General features: G+C 42.9%; 2 protein-coding genes and 1 pseudogene across 3 annotated transcripts in view; 1 reads left to right on the forward strand and 2 right to left on the reverse strand.

Moving 5' to 3' along the window:
* MAP3K2 (mitogen-activated protein kinase kinase kinase 2) overlaps positions 1-5892 on the reverse strand; it is a 73370-nt gene extending 67478 nt beyond the window's left edge. Inside the window, exon 1 of one of the 2 annotated variants that reach the window (XM_039851251.1) lies at positions 4470-4542. The gene's annotated coding sequence lies outside the window, so the exon portion shown is untranslated. Of the gene's footprint in view, positions 1-4469; positions 4543-5713 lie in introns of those variants that run through there. The other variant, XM_039851252.1, reaches the window with a different exon arrangement.
* LOC120593434 (uncharacterized) lies at positions 4638-7557 on the forward strand. Its single transcript, XM_039851261.1, has 4 exons — positions 4638-4822; positions 4969-5414; positions 5891-6014; positions 6176-7557. The coding sequence occupies exons 1-4, from the start codon at positions 4638-4640 to the stop codon at positions 6231-6233; spliced, it is 813 nt and encodes a 270-aa protein (XP_039707195.1). The 3' UTR covers positions 6234-7557.
* Positions 7558-19310: 11753 nt separating this feature from the next.
* On the reverse strand, positions 19311-19429 carry LOC120593457 (uncharacterized; annotated as a pseudogene).
* Positions 19430-20959: the final 1530 nt, after the last annotated feature.

Here is a 20959-nt window from a genome sequence, read left to right on the forward strand (position 1 = left end):
AAGAAAACTGGTAAATCCAAAACTTTTGCAAGTCATCAGTGATTTGATAGGCATCGCCTTCTAAGAATCTTAGAATGCTGTAAAGAGAGGTCCCTTCTGTACACACACTTGGTTCCAAGCACTGTGCTAAGTGCTGAGGCAGCAAAATCAACAAAACACTGCCTCTGCCCTTGAAGAGCTAACTTACTAGTGGAGGACACAGAGCTGATTACAATGCAATGTGTAAGTACAATGGCAGAGCCAGATTTAAAGTGCTCTAGGAGCATTCTGCCTGAGGTAGTGGTGAACAGGGGTGCTAATTTGGGAATTATCAAAAGAATACTGATAAAAATCACACCTTAAACTATTCTTTTAATTTGTCATGATTAATTATTAAAATCCACACTAAATGACTAATTGCACAAGAGGGAGAAAAAAATATCTTTAGAAAAAAACTTTCAAAGTTCATAAATCACACAGCATTTTTTAAATTTATGGTACCATAAATCTCAAACAAAACAATGGAGTACTTATTATAAGAAAAGCAGTGTGCTAATTACAAGAAGGACTCCAAAGAAGATTCTATTTCTATCCTCCTGTTAACTGGGAAGACAAAGTACAGTATGAAAAGAAATTAAGAAACAATCCAAGAGTTAAGTAACGATAAAGGCAACAATACAAGAGATGTTACAAAGCAATTATTTGATTAACCAGCATAAGAAACAAAGTCAACCATTGCTCCCAACAAACCCCAGGGATATCCAAAACAAAAGACAAAGTTATATAGACATGTTTTCTTAAAACTGTGTGTTTTACAGATATAGACATATAACACACAGCATTTGAGGATGAAGAAAAAGGTTTTTTATTTCTACATATACAGTTCACCCTGATTTACAAAAGAGATGTGTAGAAAAACTTCACATAAACTGTTTCATAAATTAAATCATATTATTAATGAAAGAATGAAATAAATCCTCATCTGATCTCGGAAGCTAAGCAGGGTCGGGCCTGGTTAGTACTTGAATGGGAGACCAACTAGAAAGACCAAGTGCTGTAGGCGTGAAAAATAAAAAATTAAAAAAATAAGAGATTGTAGGCTGACAAGGTCCTTGCAATCTATGAGGTCAACCAAGGGTTGCCTTGCCTATAATAAAATAAATAACTAAATAAATAAATCCTATTATGAACGCTTCTTTAAAACAATCACCTACCAAATGTCAGTTAGTTAGAAAATAAATTCAACTTTATATCACATATATTTAATATATTTCTATCTGGCTTGATTAAAATGAAGTTCACTTCTAATATAATCAACACAACTCGGAAATTCATAATATTTAATAACTTATTATGAGATGAGAACAGAGAGTGAAGTTAAAAAAATCATAATTCTTGAACTTCACATAGTGGTAGAATTAGGACAACAATTTAGATCTTCTGACTCTCAATCCAGTGCTATTTCACCGGAAAATATAGTTTTCTCCAAATATTTTTTAGTAAATCCACCCTTCCTTTATTATGTATCTGGCTATTCCTGTGCAACAAATATTGGCTTAAAAAAAAAAGAAAAACTTAAAAGAAACACAATCCTTGAGTTAGAGTACAAGAAAAAATAGGCATCGACTTTTTTCCATTTTTGTTAAACCAGGTTACTTTTTATGCATAACAGAAGACACCTTGAATTCATAATTAAAAATCTTAAGAATCCACAAAATCAGAATCTGATTAATACATACAGCTGCACAGGTTATTTTACAACTCCTGTGGTTTTGTTTCTATCTGTAGACCAACAAAAGATTGTTAACACTGAAATTCAAAAGTCAGCCTAAGATCAGCAATTGATGCTACAACTATTAGGTAAAAGGTTAGTGGAGAACAGGCGAGCACTACAGTGCTAATTTATCAGACTACAAATTACATCCTAACTGCAGTGGGGAAACTATACCTTACCTTAACCTCTGTAATCAAGTAATCAAACTCAGCATCACAAATAATGGGACTTGACGCTATATGTCTCCTGATGGGAAGCAATATGAAGTACCAGCATCACTTAGTAGTTATTCTTGCCCAAAAATATTTAATTTGAAACTAATCAACCTTTTAAACCTAGCTTACAGTTTGCTAATATAGAGGAAACAGGAGAACACTCTAAATGATACTATGAAAAAAAAATCAGAAAAATCAAGAGTGTGACTCATTTTATAAAACGACTTGAAAAAATTGTCTTTTTAAAAAGGGGAGGTAAGGCTATTCTAGAAGAGTTCAAATAAATTTAACAACCAAATGCAGTGAATAAAATTTGACGGGATCCTGGTTTGGTGGAGTTGGGTGTAAAAAGCCATAAAAGACCTTTCAGTACAAATGGGGAGATTTAAATATGGATGGAAATTAGGTTATATTAAGGAATTAGCAATAAGAAAATATTAACTAATTATCAATAAGAAAATATAAACTAAAAAATTAACAATACCGGTATTTTGGCTGTGTAAGAAAATGTCCTTATTTTTGGAGATGCATACTGACATATTTAGGTGTAAAGCGCCATGATGTCTACAGCTTAATTTCAAATGGTTCCACCAAAAATCATATACACATATTTATAAATAAAGCAACTATGGCAAGATATCAACAAATGTTGAATCTAGAGGGTCCTCATATGGATGTTCACTATTACCAATTTTCTGTATGTTTAAAATTGTTTCATAATAAAAAGGGGGGAGGGGAGCCTAGCGATCTCCAATTTTCACAAGGAAAAAATACAACCTGAAACCAAAGCTGTGGGAACTATCAAGAACCAAACATGACTTCATTTTAATACAGCATCTATTAAATATAGGTCACCCCTTTGGTAGAAATAAGGTTAACCAAGAATGAAAGCTCTACCTGAAAACAAAGGCTTAAAACATTGAGTCTATAATATAAGCCAATTATTTGAGATAAGCCTTTAATAGCTAGTTCTCACAAAACAGACACATGGAGAGCATGACTAGATAACCAATCTTTAATGGTATCATATTCAACATAATTCAACAAGGCTCAATGTGTTTATATTTTAACCAAACAACAAATCAATCTGTGAACCATCCACTTGTTAACACTATAATTTGATATTTTCTCTACAGACATTACATTCTACTACAAATTTTTTTAAACCTGATAATATACTAGAAAAAATTAGAATACTATAATTGTGCATTAATAGATTTCTTAAACATTTGCAAATATGCATGAAGCTTCAATTACTCAAAGAAATTTATCAACATTGTCTTCTGTAAAGAGAAATGTAAAGGCTCTTTTTCACTAACCATAATCAAAGATATAGTACAGGCCAATGTTAAAATAATTTTCTGTTAGTTTATAAACCCTGATTAGTGGCAACACACAAGTGAAAGAAAAAAAATTACCATTAAACTATAACTTTCTACAATATTCTACGCATTAGATTTTGACACTCAACTCAGAAATATTGCATAAGACAATGCACAAATTACTGTGTTGCCATTGCCACATAATCTAGCAACAAATTTTGCAATAAGGAAATCTCAAGCAAATAACTCAACTGCGAGTTCCCTGTATGCATCAAGAATAAACTGCACAAGTAAACTTGTAACTTTTCAAAAATATGCAGTTTTACCAAATATATTTCTTCTTTTTGGTAAGAGGGGAAATGTTTTCTGTTCGGTCCTACTATAAAAAGGGTAAAGGTGCCAGAGCCATCTTTTAAAAGTAATAATTTTTTTTTTTAAGCCAAGAAAATGATCTGGCTAGACCACAGCAAAACACATCAAACAACCTATGCTAGGGACAACTAAACTATACCTACCTATATATTTAGAATGTACTCTCAGGAAGAAACTCTGTAGCTATTCTCATTTTCCTCATATATTTATTTTTGCAAGACGCAGAACTAAAGAAAAGACATCATATTCGAATGAAGGCTTCTCAGATTATCAGCTGCATGACCTTGGGCAAGTCCCTTGACCTGAACCTCAATCTGTTCATCTGTAAAATGGGAACCACAGACCCATCTCATTGGGCTGAGATTATGTGAGACAATGCCTGACAACTACCTGGCACACAGTTAAGTGGTTAAGTGCCAGCTAAAGGTTCTATAAAGAGAGAAAGGAGAATCAACCCTGATTAATAGATTACCATAATGTAGAGTGCAAAGACAAGCATTTATTCGCTTACTGCATGTAACATTCCTGCTTCTCCCAGGGACCAGCTGCAATCTTCCTTTTAAAATCCCTGCAGAGTACGTGTCTGACAGCTACATAACCCAGCAGTCTACTTCGCTCATACGTAGGATTCAAGACAGAATGCAAAGAGGTTCGAGATCCGGTCACCGGGAACAGGGCGACCACCTAGCGAAATCCCTGTTCCAGGAGCTGCGCACAGGCCGGCTGCAGCCCCCTCCCCGCTTCCGGCCCCGCGCGCGCACACACACACACACACACACACACACACGCACGCGCACACGCACCTACCGGCCTCTCCGCGTGGACGTGGGGAGCCGCAGGCCTGAGGAGGGGTCACCGCCGGCCTCCTAGCCCGCCCCTCCGCCCCGCTCAGCCTGTCACCGCGCCCCCCAGTTGGGGGAGGCCGAGGGCCCCCGGGGGCCGAAGGGGCGCGCAAAGAGTTGGGTACAGGCCGGGATGCCAGGCCCGTCCCTCCTTCACATGGAGCCCAGGCCGGGTGGTGGGCGCGCGGGCCGTCTCGGGAGGCTGGAGCAGCTCGCCGCCCGTCGGTGCTTCTCTCTGCCGCGGCCCCGAGGCCCGCGGGAAGCTGGGCAGGAAAGTAGGAAGCCGCGGGCCAGGCGCCGCCAGAGGCCAGAGAAGAGGTGGGAGTGGCGATCCTTCGGCTGAGGATGCCGGGCCTCCGAGTCGTCGTCCTCGTCGCCGCCGCCGGCACCGCGCGAGCCGCGCGACCCCCGAATGCCGCACCCAGCGACCACACCACCCTCACCAGGCACTGCCGCTGAGGCAGTCCGGCCGCCACTACACAGGGACCCGTGACGTCGGGCGTAGCGCGGCGTACGTCACGGCCGGTTCGCTCGTACCCGTTCAGCCCTCCAGACGAAGCAACCCGCCGCGGGCGCGCGCTCTGCCCGGAACCTCGAGCGGAGGCCAACAGTAGCGTACTTGCGCCTGCGCAGTGCCCAGCTAAGCCCTCCCTCCCCTTTCCCCAGCCCGCGGGGCGGGGCCGGGATTCCCGGGCTGGCTTCGCCCCCAGCTCCCAGCAGCCTCTCCTGCTGCAGAGCGCGGCGTGCACGTTTGCGCACGTTGGTCTCACAGCGTCCGCGGGATTTGCCTGTGCCCGGGATTTGTCTGTGCCCGGGCTTTGGAGCAAATCCCGAGAGCGTCTGCGCGTAGGCTGCGGGTCTGGAGGGGAGCCGTGGAGCAACGAGAGGCTGCGACCTACTCTAGTCCAGGGCAAGTCGTTCGCAGGCGAAAGCCATCTGCCCCTTACTTTGGGCATCTCGTTTCAGAATTTTATCTCAAAGTCTTTTAAAAGTTATTGTCCGCTTGTCACCTAACCGTAAACCACCCCGCAGGAGAGCGACTTTCTAAGTTGTACAGGGGTTCTCTGCTTAGTTTTCATCACCACTCTGCATGATAACAGATGAGACCTCGGCCCAGACAGAGAAGCGATATCCACCGACGGAGCTGCTGGCCAGGCCTAAAACCCCAATATTGCCCTGGCGTTGTAAGCCCTCTGTGATGCGACTAACCTGCTGCATTCCATATTTTCACCGCATGCTTCTCTGATCCAAAAAGCACCGTTTCCTCCTCCAGATCTGCTTTCCTAAAATACCCTTTACAGCTTGCAGTAGCCTTCTTTCTCTCCTTAAGCGTCTACTTGGTTTCTCAATACATTGTGGATCCCACCCCCTTCCTGCCTATTCCAGACAACATTTCCCCTCCAGCAGCTGAAATGAGAGCGATGGGAGTGGCACTCACTGTGCCGGGTGGTAAGCAGCTACAACAACTCAGGCAGAGCGGGTCCAAAGAGCTGGAGCTGGCGTCTATAAGGCAGGGACTGAGGGAGAGGGTGCTATGTAATGTCAAAATAGCTGTTTTTTTTTTTTTTTTATTATTATTAATTATAGGCAAGGCAACCCTTGGCTGACCTCACAGATTGCAAGGACCTTGTCAGCTTGCAATCCCTTATTTTTTATTTTTTACACCTACAGCACCTGGTCTTCCTCCGTGGTCTCCCATCAAGTACTAACCAAGCCCAACCCTGCTTAGCTGCCGAGGTCAGACTGGATCGTCCATCCTGTAATTTTTATTACAGACCCATTAGCAGAAGTGTGAAAGACGCAGAAACAGATATTCATTGACAAGTGTCATAATGAAAGCCTAAATGACTATCTGAGCTGATGAATAATGGTTCAGCTGCTCTACAGAGAATTAGGCAGCCAACACATAGAAGGGCAGATTGAAGGATCTCAGAAACAGAGCTAAATAAATCACTTTGCCAAGGATGTGGAGCACGGCACAAGGAATGCAGTTAGCATTAATATGATGGCTAGGTGGAGGGCCAGGGGAGGGAGGGAGCAATTGGGATTGTTTTATGAACTATATAAATGTCTAACCAATGTACTCTATACTTGAAACTAAATAAATTTTTAAAAACCACTTTCAGGGTAGGATTTATGTCAGACTTCTAACTCCATTATCCACAGTTCCTGGCCTGACTCACATAGCAGGAATTCAATAATTACTTGTTTACTAAGTAATCTAAAGATGGATTTTTCCTCATGCCTCTTCTCACTCCTTCCCTCACCTACCACACCTGGGGACTTCATTTACTACTGGTTCCTTAGAAACACCCTACATGTATATTACTATTCTCTTTTTTTTCTCTTCATTCCCTTTTCACATTGGTGACTTTCCTCTTGTTTAGACGTTAAGACTCCAGCATCATTGGTTAGTTTCTTATGCATGATTACAAGTTAATGATCTTGGGATTTTTTTTTTTTCTTGATGGAACTTTCATTCAACAAATATTTTTTGCCTTCCTGCTCTGTGCCTGGGATTGCAGTGATAAAGTAGTAGTCCCCATTATGTCCCAGGAACTCAGAATCTTGTGAAGAGAGCAGACTGGTAAATGAATTATTATAATACCTAGTGACTTGTCCTGTAGGGATGTGTATGAAGTACCACAGCAGCAGAGAGGAAGATGTCACAGGTATATCTGGGAAAAGGGAAGACTTCAGAGAGGCATGCTGTGTTTTCTGTTGCTGCATAACAAACTACCACAGACTTAGTGGCTTAAAAAAACACTTATTTGTTAGCTCGCCATTCTATAGATCAGAAGTTTGCATGGCATCATGACCGGGTTCTCTATTCGGTACCACAAGGCTGAAATCAGGATGTCAGCTGGGCTAAGTTCTCGGGTGGAGGCCCTGGGACGGATCTGCTTCCAGCCTTATTCTTGTTGCCTAATTCCATCCCTTGTGGTTGTAGGGTTGAGGTCTCCATTGTCCCCAGGGCTTGCTGTCGACCTCTACAGCCCACCATCCTCAAACCAGCAACAGAATTTCTTGCACATCAGATCCCCCTCACATATTGCTAAGTTGTACAGGGGTTCTCTGCTTAGTTTTCATCACCACTCTGCATGATAACAGATGAGACCTCGGCCCAGACAGAGAAGCGATATCCACCGACGGAGCTACTGGCCGGGCCTACCAGCATAGAAAACTCTGCTTTTAAAGAGTTTTCTTTTGCTACCAGCATAGAAAACTCTGCTTTTAAAGAGTTTTCGTGATTTCAGACCCAGATAATCTGGTCTTAAAAGTCAACTGTGTTGTACAATGTAATTACAGGAGTACAAGTCATTATATTTACACAGGCTGTGTCCACTAGTGGGCAAGGATATCCAGGGACATAGGAGAATCCTGCCTACCACGTGTGGTGAGCTGAAACTTGAATCAGAGGTAATTATTTGCTGGAATAATAAGGATGGAGGAGTGGGCATTCCAGGCAGAGGAATTAAGTGTGCACAAGCTTGGAAGTGCGAGAGAACATTCCCTGTCCTGGGAATAGCAAGACTTGCTGGCCTCAGTGTTAGGAGAGATACAGACAGGGAGTAAAGCCAGAGAAGCAACCAGATTAGGAAGGAAGGGTATTGGAGCAGGCTAAAGAGCTTGGTTAAGAGATGAAGGCCTAAACCACCGTAGTGGCCATGAAACTGAAATAAGGAGTGTCGTTTGGGATGCATTCAGCTCCAAGGAACAAGATACCTGGCCCCAAACAAGTTAAACAGTGATGTTTATTTTCTCACATACATAGGTCCAGAGTTGATTAGGGTTGTGAATTATCATATCTGCAGGCAGAAGATGGCTGCCTCAGCTCCAAACACTATGGCATCCCACACAGAAAAGAGGGGAAGGGTTCATTCATTCTCATTCATATTCTGTGTGTGTGTGTTTCACTCACTCTCAAACTTAATTTTAGAATAATTCTAGATTTACAGAAAAATTGAGACAGTAGTACAGAGTTCCCATATACCTCACACCTATTATTAACATATTAGTATGGTACATTTGTCACAGGGAACCAATACTGATACACTATCATTAACTAAAGTCCATCGTTTATTCAGATTCCCTTAGTTTTCACCTAACGTCCATTTTCTGTTTCAAAATCTCATCCATGATACCATATTACATTGAGTCATCATTTCTCCTTAGGCTTCTCTGGCTATAACATCCCTTGTTTTGGATGACCTTGACAGTTCTGAGGAGTACAGTCAAGTATGTGGTAGAATATGCTTCAGTTGTGGTTTGTGTGCTGTTTTTCACATGATTAGACTAGGGTTATGGGTTTAGGGGATGCAGATAATAGAGGTTAAGTACCATTCAGCAGTACAGTCCATCGACATGATTTAGGACTGTAGAGATTGACCCTGATTGCCTGTTTGAGATATCATTTCTCAGGTTTCTCCACTTCTTCCCCGCTTCCCATACTGTTCTCTTTACAAAAAAGTCCCTTTGTTCACACCTAAAGAGTGGAGAATTATGTGCCACTTCCTAGAATGAAAAGTGTCCACATAAATTAGGCAATCATTGATTTAAATTAATATGGAATCACAGATATTTATTTTATACTTTGGGTTATAATCGAATACTACATTATTTATACTTTTGCTCAAATTGTTCCAGGTTTGGCCATAGGTACATTTTTCTATTGGTACCTGAAACCCTTTGGCATACCCCATCATAGTGGGGTGTTTTGTTTTGTTTTGTTGAGCACTTCCTGACATTCTTGCACTACTAGATGTGCTAGACTCATCTCGAATATTTCCTGCCCCAGTCCTAGAATCAGCCATTTCTCCAAAGAGCCCTTTTATTGGAGAATGACATTAGAAACCAAGATCTGAGGTTAGATATGCTCCGGATTCTCTTTTTAAAAGAACAATCTGATGTCATCCCCCCAGCAGACTGCCCCTTTTGTTTTTGCAGCAAAGTCTGTTAATGGTGCTCCCAAGTTCATGTTTTCTATAGTAATCAAATTTTAGCTGAGCACATAGCTCCTTTTATACCATATAGTTCATTTCCCAGCATCCCTTACAACTAAATATGGCCATGTGACTAAGTCCTGGCAAAAGAGAAATCTATGGAAGTATCCATTCAGGAATCTTCCTGAGAGACCCTTCCTCAAGCGACTACTCTTTTACCCCTCTGTCTTCATCCCTTTCTCTATCCTGAAATACCTACAGGCTATTTTGGAGAGTGAGGACAATGGGCTACACACAGGAATAGTGGAGCTGGAAGCGGAAACCCCTTCCCAGTATGGACCACAGGGCTCCATACTTCACATGGGAGAGAAGTAAATGTCTGTCACCAGTAGCTAAACCTACTCCTAAAAGCATCTCATTGGCTGGAGCTGGCGCATGTGCCTGTACCTGCAAAGGAGTCAGCATTCCCATAATGGGTAGAGCCTACATGAGATTCGTCCCTGGGCACATTGTCAGACCATGTCTGGACATAAACAAGTTAGGTAACAAGGGATCTAAGGGATGGATGGTTGCATAGTGGCCAATGGTGTCTACCCTGAGAAGCACATGGAGAGTCAGGAAGTAGAGAACCAGAGCAAGACACTTAGGCAGACAGTGTGCCATATAAATGATCTTTGGCAAGTCTATTATTATCATCGTCATCATCATCATTATCATCATCCCCAGGGCAGTTGGGTGGAAACTTATTTTGCTGTTTCAAAAACCAAAACATACTAAGGTAAATCTTCTGATAAAAAGTCCACAGTGTTTCCATAACCAAAGAAAAGTCATTTCTGGGATTTCTGCTGTTTAGAATTGTCTGAGAAGTGTTCTGAGTGTGGAAAGAGGCCAATGACAAGATTTCTTGAATTATCTTGAATTTTCTATGATCTTGATCATCTCTAATTCTCTTATCAGTAGCTAATATATTTATGTTTGTTACATATTTTACATTATATTAAACATCTTAATAATAGAAAATGTGGGAAACACAAGGAAAAAACCTCCCACCCCTTCTCTTTTTCCACCCAGTCTTTTCTGTGTGCATAAATCTCTGTTGTGCTGGTGTTTTTATTTTGGATACATTTTCAGGGAATTTTTAGGTAGTTGTGATCATGCTATACACACAATTCTGTGTCCTACCTTTTTCACTTACACAGCATTAAGTAGTTTTACTTTATTTTCCCTTTCACTTACAAATTTTAATATTTGGTATGTATACTTAAAATTTTAATTTCGTTCTAATTTTTTAATGAAAGATGTTCATAAAACAGATATAATGACAGCTTCTTGGCTGCTGGGGAATGCAATAGAGACAGATTTCTTTTTGCCCTTTGTGTTTGAGGGAAAATGAGAATGACCACGTGAGATAGCAATGCTAACTTAAATCTGAGAAGTGAAACTCATACAGGGCACGACTGTCCCTTTTCCCTTCCCTTAGCGTTTGTCCCAGCTTCAGCTAATTTTGCTCACTTTCATTATACAATGCAAAAGGAATATTATGGGTCACCACTGGGGAAGAACTTCCTATTTTGGAAAGGGATTGAAATGTGCTTAAATCATATGAGTTATCTAAGTTAGTGCATTCTAAGGCTTTTTGTAAAAGATATGCTTTTAAAACATCAAATTGTTAACAATAATAACCTGTTTTTTTAGAAATTGGCTGTTTGCTTGAGGCCTCATGGTTGTTTTCACCACTCCCTTGATGGAAACATTCCCTTGATGGTCTGCTCCTCACCTCTGACTTCTGTATCTTGACAGCAAAAGGAGGATTATCTGTTTCTTCTTTTTCTCCTGTTTATATTATCTTCTTAATCTCTTCCTGTTCTCTTTTTCCTTCTCTTTCTGCTCTTCTCCACTCTCTTTAATTTACCATGTTTTATGATTTTTCACAAACATCCTGAGAAGTAGGTCAGCAGAATTATTACTCTCATTTGCATATGAGTGAAGTGGCAGAGAAAGGTTGGGTGTCTGTCAAAAGGCCCCTGAGACACCTAGTGGAGCAACTCTGAAAGGAGTCCATCTGTCTGGCCCTCTGTAGTGCCTGAAGTCTCAGGGTCCCTCCTCTATTGCTTAAGGCCCCAGGGATCCACTCCCTGTCTTGCCCCTTCAGCTGCCCCTCCTAGGACCTGGGGCTCTCCACTCCAGGTTCACCCTTGCCTTTCTCGACATCACTGGCTTCCTTCACTCCTAGCCCTCCCAGGCCCCTCTAGAACTGGTTTGCAGGACCCAAAACCCTCTCAGTACACCATCAAGGGGCTGATACCAGCAAGGAGGAGTGAAGAGTTAAATCATTTTCATCCTTATGGCTCATCCTATCACTCAACCTGGTGTGATGTAGTGCCTTCCACAGCTGGTTCTTACAAGTTAAGTCTCAAGGGTTGGTGTCTTTTTTTCATCATAGGCCAGCCTGGTTGAAGCTGAGTGGGACATGCTTCAGTCTCTTGTGAAGGAGCAATGCTACTGACCCCTCAGCCCCTCCATACTGCTCAGGCCAGTCTCAGAGAATGGGACTCCCCATGCCTTCAAACAGGTGGCTCTAGCCAGGCTGGACCAAGAATACTAGAGTTGGCAGAGATTGGTACGTGCTCTTCTCAGCCTAGCTCGCCTCAACATCCTTGTATGGAAGACAGAAAAAGGCATGCTGCCCCAGGATTATTGTGGACACCAGCAGGGCAAGCCATGTGAAACCATTGGAAGCAGATAACACTTGTCCCCATCTGCTGCCCACAGGAAACTCAGCACTGCCCCCGCCCCAGCAGAGCTAGCAGGCCCTTCACAATGGAGGGCACCCATTTATTTAATTTATTGTATATAAATTAAATCTAATGAAGCAGATAAAAACCGGAAGGCACAGTTATTTTCAGGGAGACTAACTCTGAGATTGTGGCCCCACATTATGAGTCACCATCTCTAATTCCTGGAGTTCCCTTCGATGATCAGGCTCTCATGAGCCAGCCAACCCATCAGCCTTGAACACAGCACAGGATCTGTGCCAGGAGAAATCCGTGCAGTTTTCTGTTGCTATGGGAAACATAATCTACCCTCTGGAGCCCCTAAAACCAACACTCCCCTGCCACACCTGCCCCTACTCTCTTTGACCCTCCATCACCATCCTTGAGAAATAGCCTCTCAGGTCCTCTGCCCTGGAAGTAATTCACACCAAAGCAAGAAGAGCTGAAAGATATCACTTTCCTAGAAGGTATATGAATTTGTGAAATTTGTAGAGATGTTTCTGAGCAGAGAAACTGCACTGTTCAGTTGGCCTGGCCTGAGTCTCCCCACCCAGTGAACCTAGCACTTATTATAGGTTCTCTATAGTTGTCAGCCGGATTTTGTGAGCCCTCCCAAGTCCTGTCTCATGGCCCTGCCTTTCCCCTAACATGCTGCCTTAACACCCTGTAGCTTGATGGGGCCTAGAAGCCAGGACACATCTCAGTAATGAGGAGTACATCTAGTACCCCAATCTTGATTTCTGAATGCGATTCTCCACTAAAAGGGACCAGGGCTGCTGCAGAAGTACAAGAGCCCAGAATATCTTACACTACAGAGTTTGAAGTGCTCTCCAAATCATGGGAGCATGTTAAAAGGACACAGGAGTCAGCTTAAGGAGACTGCTTCTAGCCAAATGACACACAGTACATATTAAAACAACGATAGTGATGGATATCTCAAAATAATCCATGAGGCATACTGATATAAGTGAGGAAGAGGAGAGAGCTCTCCCTAATGGAAACAGTAGCAATTAAACGTAAAAAGAATGGTGGAGTTAGGAAATTCACAATGGATAGTCAAACCAGTGGGTAAAAGCTAGATGCAGGGAGCAGAATACTTACTTTTAAAGTCTCTCCTCTCAAATTACTAATTACAAAGGGAAAATGGAAACTTTACAGTGAAGAAACCTGGCAAACACCACCTTAACAAAATGAAACAAAAACCCTACTGCCCTGCTGCTTAGGCTTCCAGAAGTCACCTGCTGAACTACCCTCAGAGTGACCTATGCCCCTGTATACATGCTGTGCTTAGCACCTTGTGCTCAGTGTCAGTCTACTTATAAAAGCTACAACTGGGATATGGCTGAATTCATCCCATGTATACATTATTGCAGTAATTACCCACCAAAGAAGTACTTTCAACTCAAACTATACCCATCTCCTATAAGTGGCCACCTGGCATAGAGGTCACATCTGGCTTTGAATTTCTGCCAAGCTATGGGAGCTCAGACAAGCTGCTTCTTCAAACTTCAGTCTTTTCATCTATAAGATAGAGAAAACATGTATTTAATGAACTAGCAATTCCACTTGTAGGTATTTCCTCAAGAGAAATGAAAACATATGTCCACACAAAAACATACATGTTTATAACAGCCCCAAACTAGAAACAACCCAAATATTCATCAACTGGTTAGCAAAGAAAAGAACAAACCAGTGATAACAGGAATGAATTTGAAAAGCAGTATGCTAAGTGAAAGAAGCCAGATAAAAGATTACATATTATATGATTCTATTTATATGAAATTCTAAAAAAGGTAAGGCTATAGTGGTCAGTGCTTGCCAGGGGCCAAGAGCAGAGGATTGTCTGCAGAGCAGCAGGTGGGAACTTCTTGGGGGAAGGGAATGTTCTGTCATGAACATTGTGGTGGTGATTGTAAGACTGTACTTTTGTCAAAACTCATCAAATTGTACACCTAAAATTAGTGAATTTTATTGTATATAAATTAAATCTAATGAAGCAGATAAAAAAATAATACATTACAGTGTTATTTTGAGGATTAATGGGATGATATAAATGCAGCTTCAAGTTCAGTGCCTGACCACAGAAGAGTACTAAAATAACAGTTGTTATAATGCACACAGTCTATGACTTGGTCAGGGCTCATGCAAGCAAGAGGTCCCCCCACGGGAGCTACCTCAAGATGTTCTGCAGGTAAACTGAGTAACTGGGTAATGTGAGGTATAGTAAGAAAAGTGCAGGTCTGAGGAGTGGTGCCATGGAGACTCAGCAGCCAGAGTAGCAGAAGTTCCTCCTGCCCTTGGGAAGTGAATATGCACTCCCATCCATAGGGGCCTCCTCCTGATTCTGTCTCTGGAAGGCCTGCCCTGGCACTACCACCCTTCCCCAGACAGCAGAGTAAAAGTCCATCGTGTCTGCCACATCCACACTTCCTTCCACACCTCCCACTTTGCCCTGCAGCCTCATTCCAAACATTGTCCAGGCAGAGCTCCACGTGAAGCCCTAGGAGTTTATGCTCCTCAGTTTGCATTCATTCTGGTCTAGAAGCTCTTAGCCAAGAAGGAGTAAACCTGCTGCCCCAGAAGCTAGATGGAAAGCTGAGGGCTGAGGGGAGAAGCAGGAAAGAGACAGCAGTGCAAGAAGTAGGCCTCACTGTCACAGCAAGAGACTGTATTGTATTTATATATATTATGCCTTATTGCTTGGCAACCAGGTCTCACCCTGTCTTCAGTTGGGGAGGAGGGGGTCTCCTTGTTGGATTGAATTGGGTGACTCATTGCTGCACACTCCAGCCCCTGGAACTAGGCTAACAGGCACAGTGGTTTCAGGCTGGGTGCAGGAAGCTGGGCTCTCCTTGCTGTGTAATCATAGTATGGATCAGCACTAGCTTCCCAGTCAGACCGCCACTGGGTTCCCTGGTCTGCCAGCTATGTAGCCTTGGGCAACTCAACCTCCCTGACCTGGCCTCCTTGTCTGTAAAAGGAGAATATGAGATCACATTAAGAGTGACTCCTTACTGGGGCTTACAATAGACCTTAAACGCATAAGTCGTTCACACACATGCTTCCCCACATGACAATGAAACTGTAGTCCAGGGCAGAGTTAACTTTCCTAAAGTCACCTAATTTATAAGTAGAAGAGGCAGGATTCAAACTCAGGCCTGTGTGGTACAGAGTCCTGTATGACTTTTCATCTTATACCCCACCTCATGTGCTCAAATGCCTTGCCCACCTGAGAGGTTCAGAGGCTTCAGCTCAGCCTGGTGCGATTCTCCAGGGCCTGTTCCGCAGAAGACAGAGGGTTGGATAATTCTCTCTGATGTCAGGGCTGTGTCTTCCAGTTAGAAAAGATTGATGATTCCTGCACGGAAGTTGGGGGACAGCCTGTCTGCTCATGCTGTCATCTGTTCAGTGGAGACTCTAGCTTCCCTTTTCTATACCTGAGTCACCTCACAGGGTGTCTTCCAAACGCTGATTTGGGCTACCAGTTTCCTTATGACTGCAGGATTCTTCGTTTGAATCAGTTTAAAGGATACAAATCTGGCCATGTCACTCCCCTTGTCAGAGCTCTTCAGTGGCCCCCAGTCCCCTTAAGGTGAAGTTAAAACTGTGTGTGGCAGGGCGACAAGACCTCCATCATGGGGCCTCTGCATCCCCAGCCCTTCTTTGTCATTCTCATCACCCGCTGCTCTCTAGGCCCCAAATCCTCATCCAGCCCCATCTGGGGAGCTCATTGGGTCCTCTCAGGCCAACAGGTCCACTGAAGAATGCCTTTTCCTCTCCATCTACTCATTCTGCCTGGCTGCGCTGGGTGCTACCCAGTGCTGTGACTCAAGGAGGCAGGTCTTAATCTTCCCCATTTTACAGGAGAAGAAACTGTGGGTCAGGAAGATGGCTTTCGTAGGGTCACACTCCCACCCTGCCAGACCAACAGCTCTCATGCTTTCCTCAGTACCCTCACCCCCACCCTATATGCCTGCTACTGCAAGGTCCTCTGTAGATGCTTGTATATCTGCCTCCAAAGGAGACTGAAAGCACATGAGGCCAAGGCCCTCCACCTTCATCTAGCATGCCTGTTTCTGCCTGGTACCATGTAGAGTATTTGCTAAGTGGATGAATGGACAGGTAAAAGATAAAACATTTACTTTATGTAGGCTTTTAACATTAGGAATTTGGAACTACTGAATAAGGGCAGAATATCTCTGGTTCAAGACCCTTAGCCTAATTTCATCCAGCTCTTGAAACTTTTAAAATATCTACTGTTTATTATTCAGAACTATTTCTTCCCAATAGCTATAAAAATGTAGCACTGCTTCAAAGGTCATCAATGGATGTGTCCTGAAAAGCCACAACATTTTGAGCACTCACTCCCCTTCTTAGGGTCTCAGTTTCCCTGTTTACACAATAAGAGGTTGGCCCAGAGGGATATTTTTCAAACTGCAGGTCCTGATCCATTTATTAGTATGTTGTGAAGTCAAACTAGTGGGTAAAAACCTCCACTGAATAGAAAATAGAATATGTCACACATAAGAGTGAAAATTGTGTTGTGAAATTTTAAATCGAATGTGTGTATGGTAGATCATGTTGTAAAATATATTTTATACTGTGGGTGACAATCAGGAGAGTTTGAAAGCCCCTCTCCCTCTGAGCCCCAAGGATGTCATCATTTGGATCTGGAGTGCAGCTGGATCCCTGTACAAAGACTGTGGTTGAGCCCCACCACAACAATCCATCTACATCTCTATTGTTCTTCACTTTGAGAAAAGGGAACAATAAATATAGACATTGTTAAAGAAAAAATAGAAAAGTAGACCTTATCAGTATTTTTAAACTAATAAATAGTATGTTTTTTTTATTATTTTGTTTTTAAATCATACTGTACTGACATGAGGGAGAAAATAATAGTCCTCTCTCTCCCAACTCCAGGCCCCAGGTGCACACACCAGAGGCAAGTTCTGTGTGGCACCCAATGGACCACGGGTGCTGCTGCTCTGAACCCATCCTTTAATTTGCATGAAGAACATGCTTCCCACAGGTAGTCTCAGCCAAGGATAAGTGGTCCAGCTGCCCTCCCTATTGTGGTTTGCTCGGGGTTCTCTCTCAGTCTCAGAATCTGTCTTGCCCCTCCTCTCAACCTTGCAGTTTGCCCCTCTCCTTTCCAAGCTGCCCCAAGGCCAGGCAAGTTCTGCATTTTCATTTAACCAAGTTAAATCTGACTCGTGCCTAGATCTTACTTTCTAAAAACCATTCTCCAATAACACAAACCAAAGCTCCTAGAGGGACGGTTGATTCCAGGGCTGGGGCAGGGAAAGTACCAGTGAGCCTGGAACATCTTGTGCCAGAGAGGAAGTGCTCAAAGAATGATAGGGGCATGTGAAAGGGCACATGTGAAAGGAGCTCTCAATAGCCAAATCTGGTATAATTTGAGCAAAAATAAATAATGGTGGATTTTAACTCATAGAATGAAATAAATATCTAAGAGTCCATACAGATATAAATGGAATTTAATAGAATAAATAAATGGGGAAGGAGATAGTTCTCTTTTACAATAGAAGCCCTAAGTTAATAAATATAGAAAGAACAATGGAAATAGAAAAATCACCATTTGGTAAAAACCACAGTAATAATTGTTACAAGCAAGAATCATCGACAGATACTAAAATTAGTGGGGAAAATTATATGAGAAATGGTATTGACATAGTCATAAAGCATCTCCTCACAGGCTGTTTATTAATTTAAAAGTAAAAAAGTAACTTTACAGTGGAGAAACCTCAGAGAGACACTGCTTTAACCAAATGATAAAAGTGACCATGACCAGTATTAGACAGACACATCAACAACATCTGATATGGTGTCTTGAGACGGGCACATCACTTCTGTGGGATTCTTGCCAAAAATTCATAGCCTCAATCTAACAATGAGAAAACATCAAAACAACCCAAAGTGAGATTTGTCCTACAAAATAACTGGCAGTGTCTCAGTGACAAGGAAAGACTAAGGAGCCATCTCAGATTGAAGGAGTTAAAGGTGACATAACAACTAAATGCCATATATGATACTGAAAGGGATTCTGGACCAGAAACAGGTCGTTAATGAGACATTTGGCAAAATTCAAATAAGATCAGTAGTTGAGTTAATAGTATTATACCATTGTTAATTCCCTGACTTTGATCCTTACACTGTGTGTTGATGTAAGAATATCCAAACCTGTAGAGAATTTTCAGAAAAATTTGAGCCAAAAAGAGAGTACAGCTAGAAGCAAGATCTCAACAGACTGAGATAAATGCTTCTGAGAATAACAGTTTGCATTTCTTTTATGCATTTCAGATTAAAGAAGGAAAGTAAGGAAGATTACGTGAAGGAGAAAGCAAGGCAGGAATCGGCTTACCTCTTGCACACTTTAGAAGCAGGAGTCTGAAAGGGTGGTCAGGTATTAGGAGGAGGCTGAATGGGGGTATTTCAAAAGTGTGTTGACCTAGATGCACAGAAACAATGGACAGGGCTTGCTTAAGGCATAAATAAGCCTTTTACTAAAGTTTTAGGTCTGAGACATGACTACCTGCCATGACTTGCCCAGTTAGGAATTTATGATCAGATCACCCTATGAGGTTACTTTCCATAGAATCCCTTTTTTATCCACATGTGGTTATGAATGTTAACGTTAGGGGAATTTGAGTTGAGTGTTAGACTGGCAACTTTTTTTTAAGTCTAAATTTTCAAAATAAGACTGGGTGCTGGTAGACAGTGTGAGAAGGGGAGTCTACCAAAGGGCAAAGAACTTTCAACTCATGTTTTGACATAATCAATTGTCAGGGCTGCCCAGAATGTTAAGAATTCAGAGGCTTCATCCACTTCCAGGGGGAAGTGCTGAGGCTGGTTGGAAATGTCTATGGGGAGTGGGAGGGGAGGGTGGATGGAAGGAAGGCAGAGTGTGCATGAACTTGGTGGTGGCTACGAGACTGTTATATTTGCTTCTGACACCTTTTTGTGAGCTTGAAATTTTTTTTTTTTTTAGGTGAGGCAACCCTTGGTTGACCTCACAGATTGCAAGGACCTTGTCAGCTTACAATCCCTTATTTTTTATTTTATTTACGCCTACAGCACCTGGTCTTCCTAGGTGGTCTCCCATCCAAGTACTAACCAGGCCTGACCCTGCTTAGCTTCCAAGATCAGATGGGATCAGGCTGGTTCAGGGTGGCATGGCCATAGACAAAATGTTTTTAAATAAAAGTTTTAATGTAATATATATGCCACAAAATTCAAACAGCACCAAAGTATAGTGAAAAGGAAGTCCTAACTACCTCCCTGCTCCGCACCACACCACCACTACCACCAATCTCAGTTACCGAGATTCAATGCACATCAAGTATAACCAAACACATACGTGTATTTTTGCTCATGGAAGCTGGGGACTCTGTCTTATGGGAAAGGAAGTCAAGGGGTATCATGGACACTGAGAGGCAGGAAGGAAGCCTCTGCCAACAGGTAAAGGAGGCCCTTTACTGCTGCTGTGCTTTGTATTGAAAGAGAAGACAGGATACCATCAAACACATTTTTCATACTGCAGGTTGCAACCTATTAGTAGGCCACAAAATAAAGTGTTTCGTGATCATTATTATTTTTTTTTTTAAAGAAACGTAATAGATGATGGCAAGAGTACATTGTGTGCTTTCTTGCAATGTAAAGTGTATTTCTTACTGAGGGTTGAGGTTGGTTTTTATTTTGTTTTTTAAGTTTGAAAAACACTGAGTTAGGGCACAACTAGCATGAAGCCAGGACACGGATGCCAAGAGAGTTTGCCCCAGGCTGCAGGTGATGGGGCACATCACTGTCCCTAGGAGCCACCAGGCAATAAATGTGCAGGCCTGACTTCCCTTGAACTTTGTCAAAGGATGAGTTAGTTAATGGGTAACCAGGAACACCACCACTCAGCTGGGAGCATGTGGCTCCACGGGTACCCTGCCATACCACACGGTTTAGGGATCCCAGAGATGGTGTGGGGCAAACCTGGGTCCCCAGGCTGCAGCGGGATGCTGCCGCCACAGAGACCAGCAAGTTCATCCCCCCAAGTGAGCAGTCCCAGGGACACCGGTTTCCAGCTGACAAACCTTGAGGAGCTTAGCAGGGCTGGAATGTGGCTCCCCAGGATAAGAGCCCCCTCAGGCTTCAGTCCCCCACTCCCAGGATGTGGAGTCTCCTGAACAGCTGGGGCCTGAGCATCCTCTGGAATGCTGGCAGTAAAGCTTCCGTGAAGGTACAGATAGGAAACATTTTAGGCTTTGGGGGCCATGCAGTCTCTGCCGTTGTCCTGGGAAGCAGACATTGAAACAGGTAACAAATGAGTGTTGCCGTTCCAATAAAACTTTCCGTGGATACTGGAATTTGAATTTTATATAATTTTCATTTGTTACAAAATACTCACATCTTGGTATTTTTCAACAATTAAAAAATGGAAAAACCCTCCTTAGCTCTGAACAAAAACTTTAAAACTGCCAGATCTGGCCTGCAGGCCATAGCTTTTGCAGTCGCCCTCCCTCCGCTTCTTCCTCAGCCTTCCTCTCAGTGCTGCTCTCCTCCCTCCCTCTTCGCCTCCCACGCCGCGTCCCAGGTCCCTAACTCCAGCCACGACGGGGCGGGGCGCCTGGTCTGAGCGCTGACTCACCGCTGACTCAGCTAGGGGCGCGCTGCCAGGGGGCGGAGGCGGACGGGCTGGAGTCCAGGGCTGGTCGTGGAGGGAGGGC

Source organism: Pteropus medius, unplaced genomic scaffold (assembly GCF_902729225.1).
Source record: "Pteropus medius unplaced genomic scaffold, Ma_sr-lr_union100, whole genome shotgun sequence".
Classification (NCBI taxonomy): Eukaryota; Metazoa; Chordata; class Mammalia; order Chiroptera; family Pteropodidae; genus Pteropus; species Pteropus medius.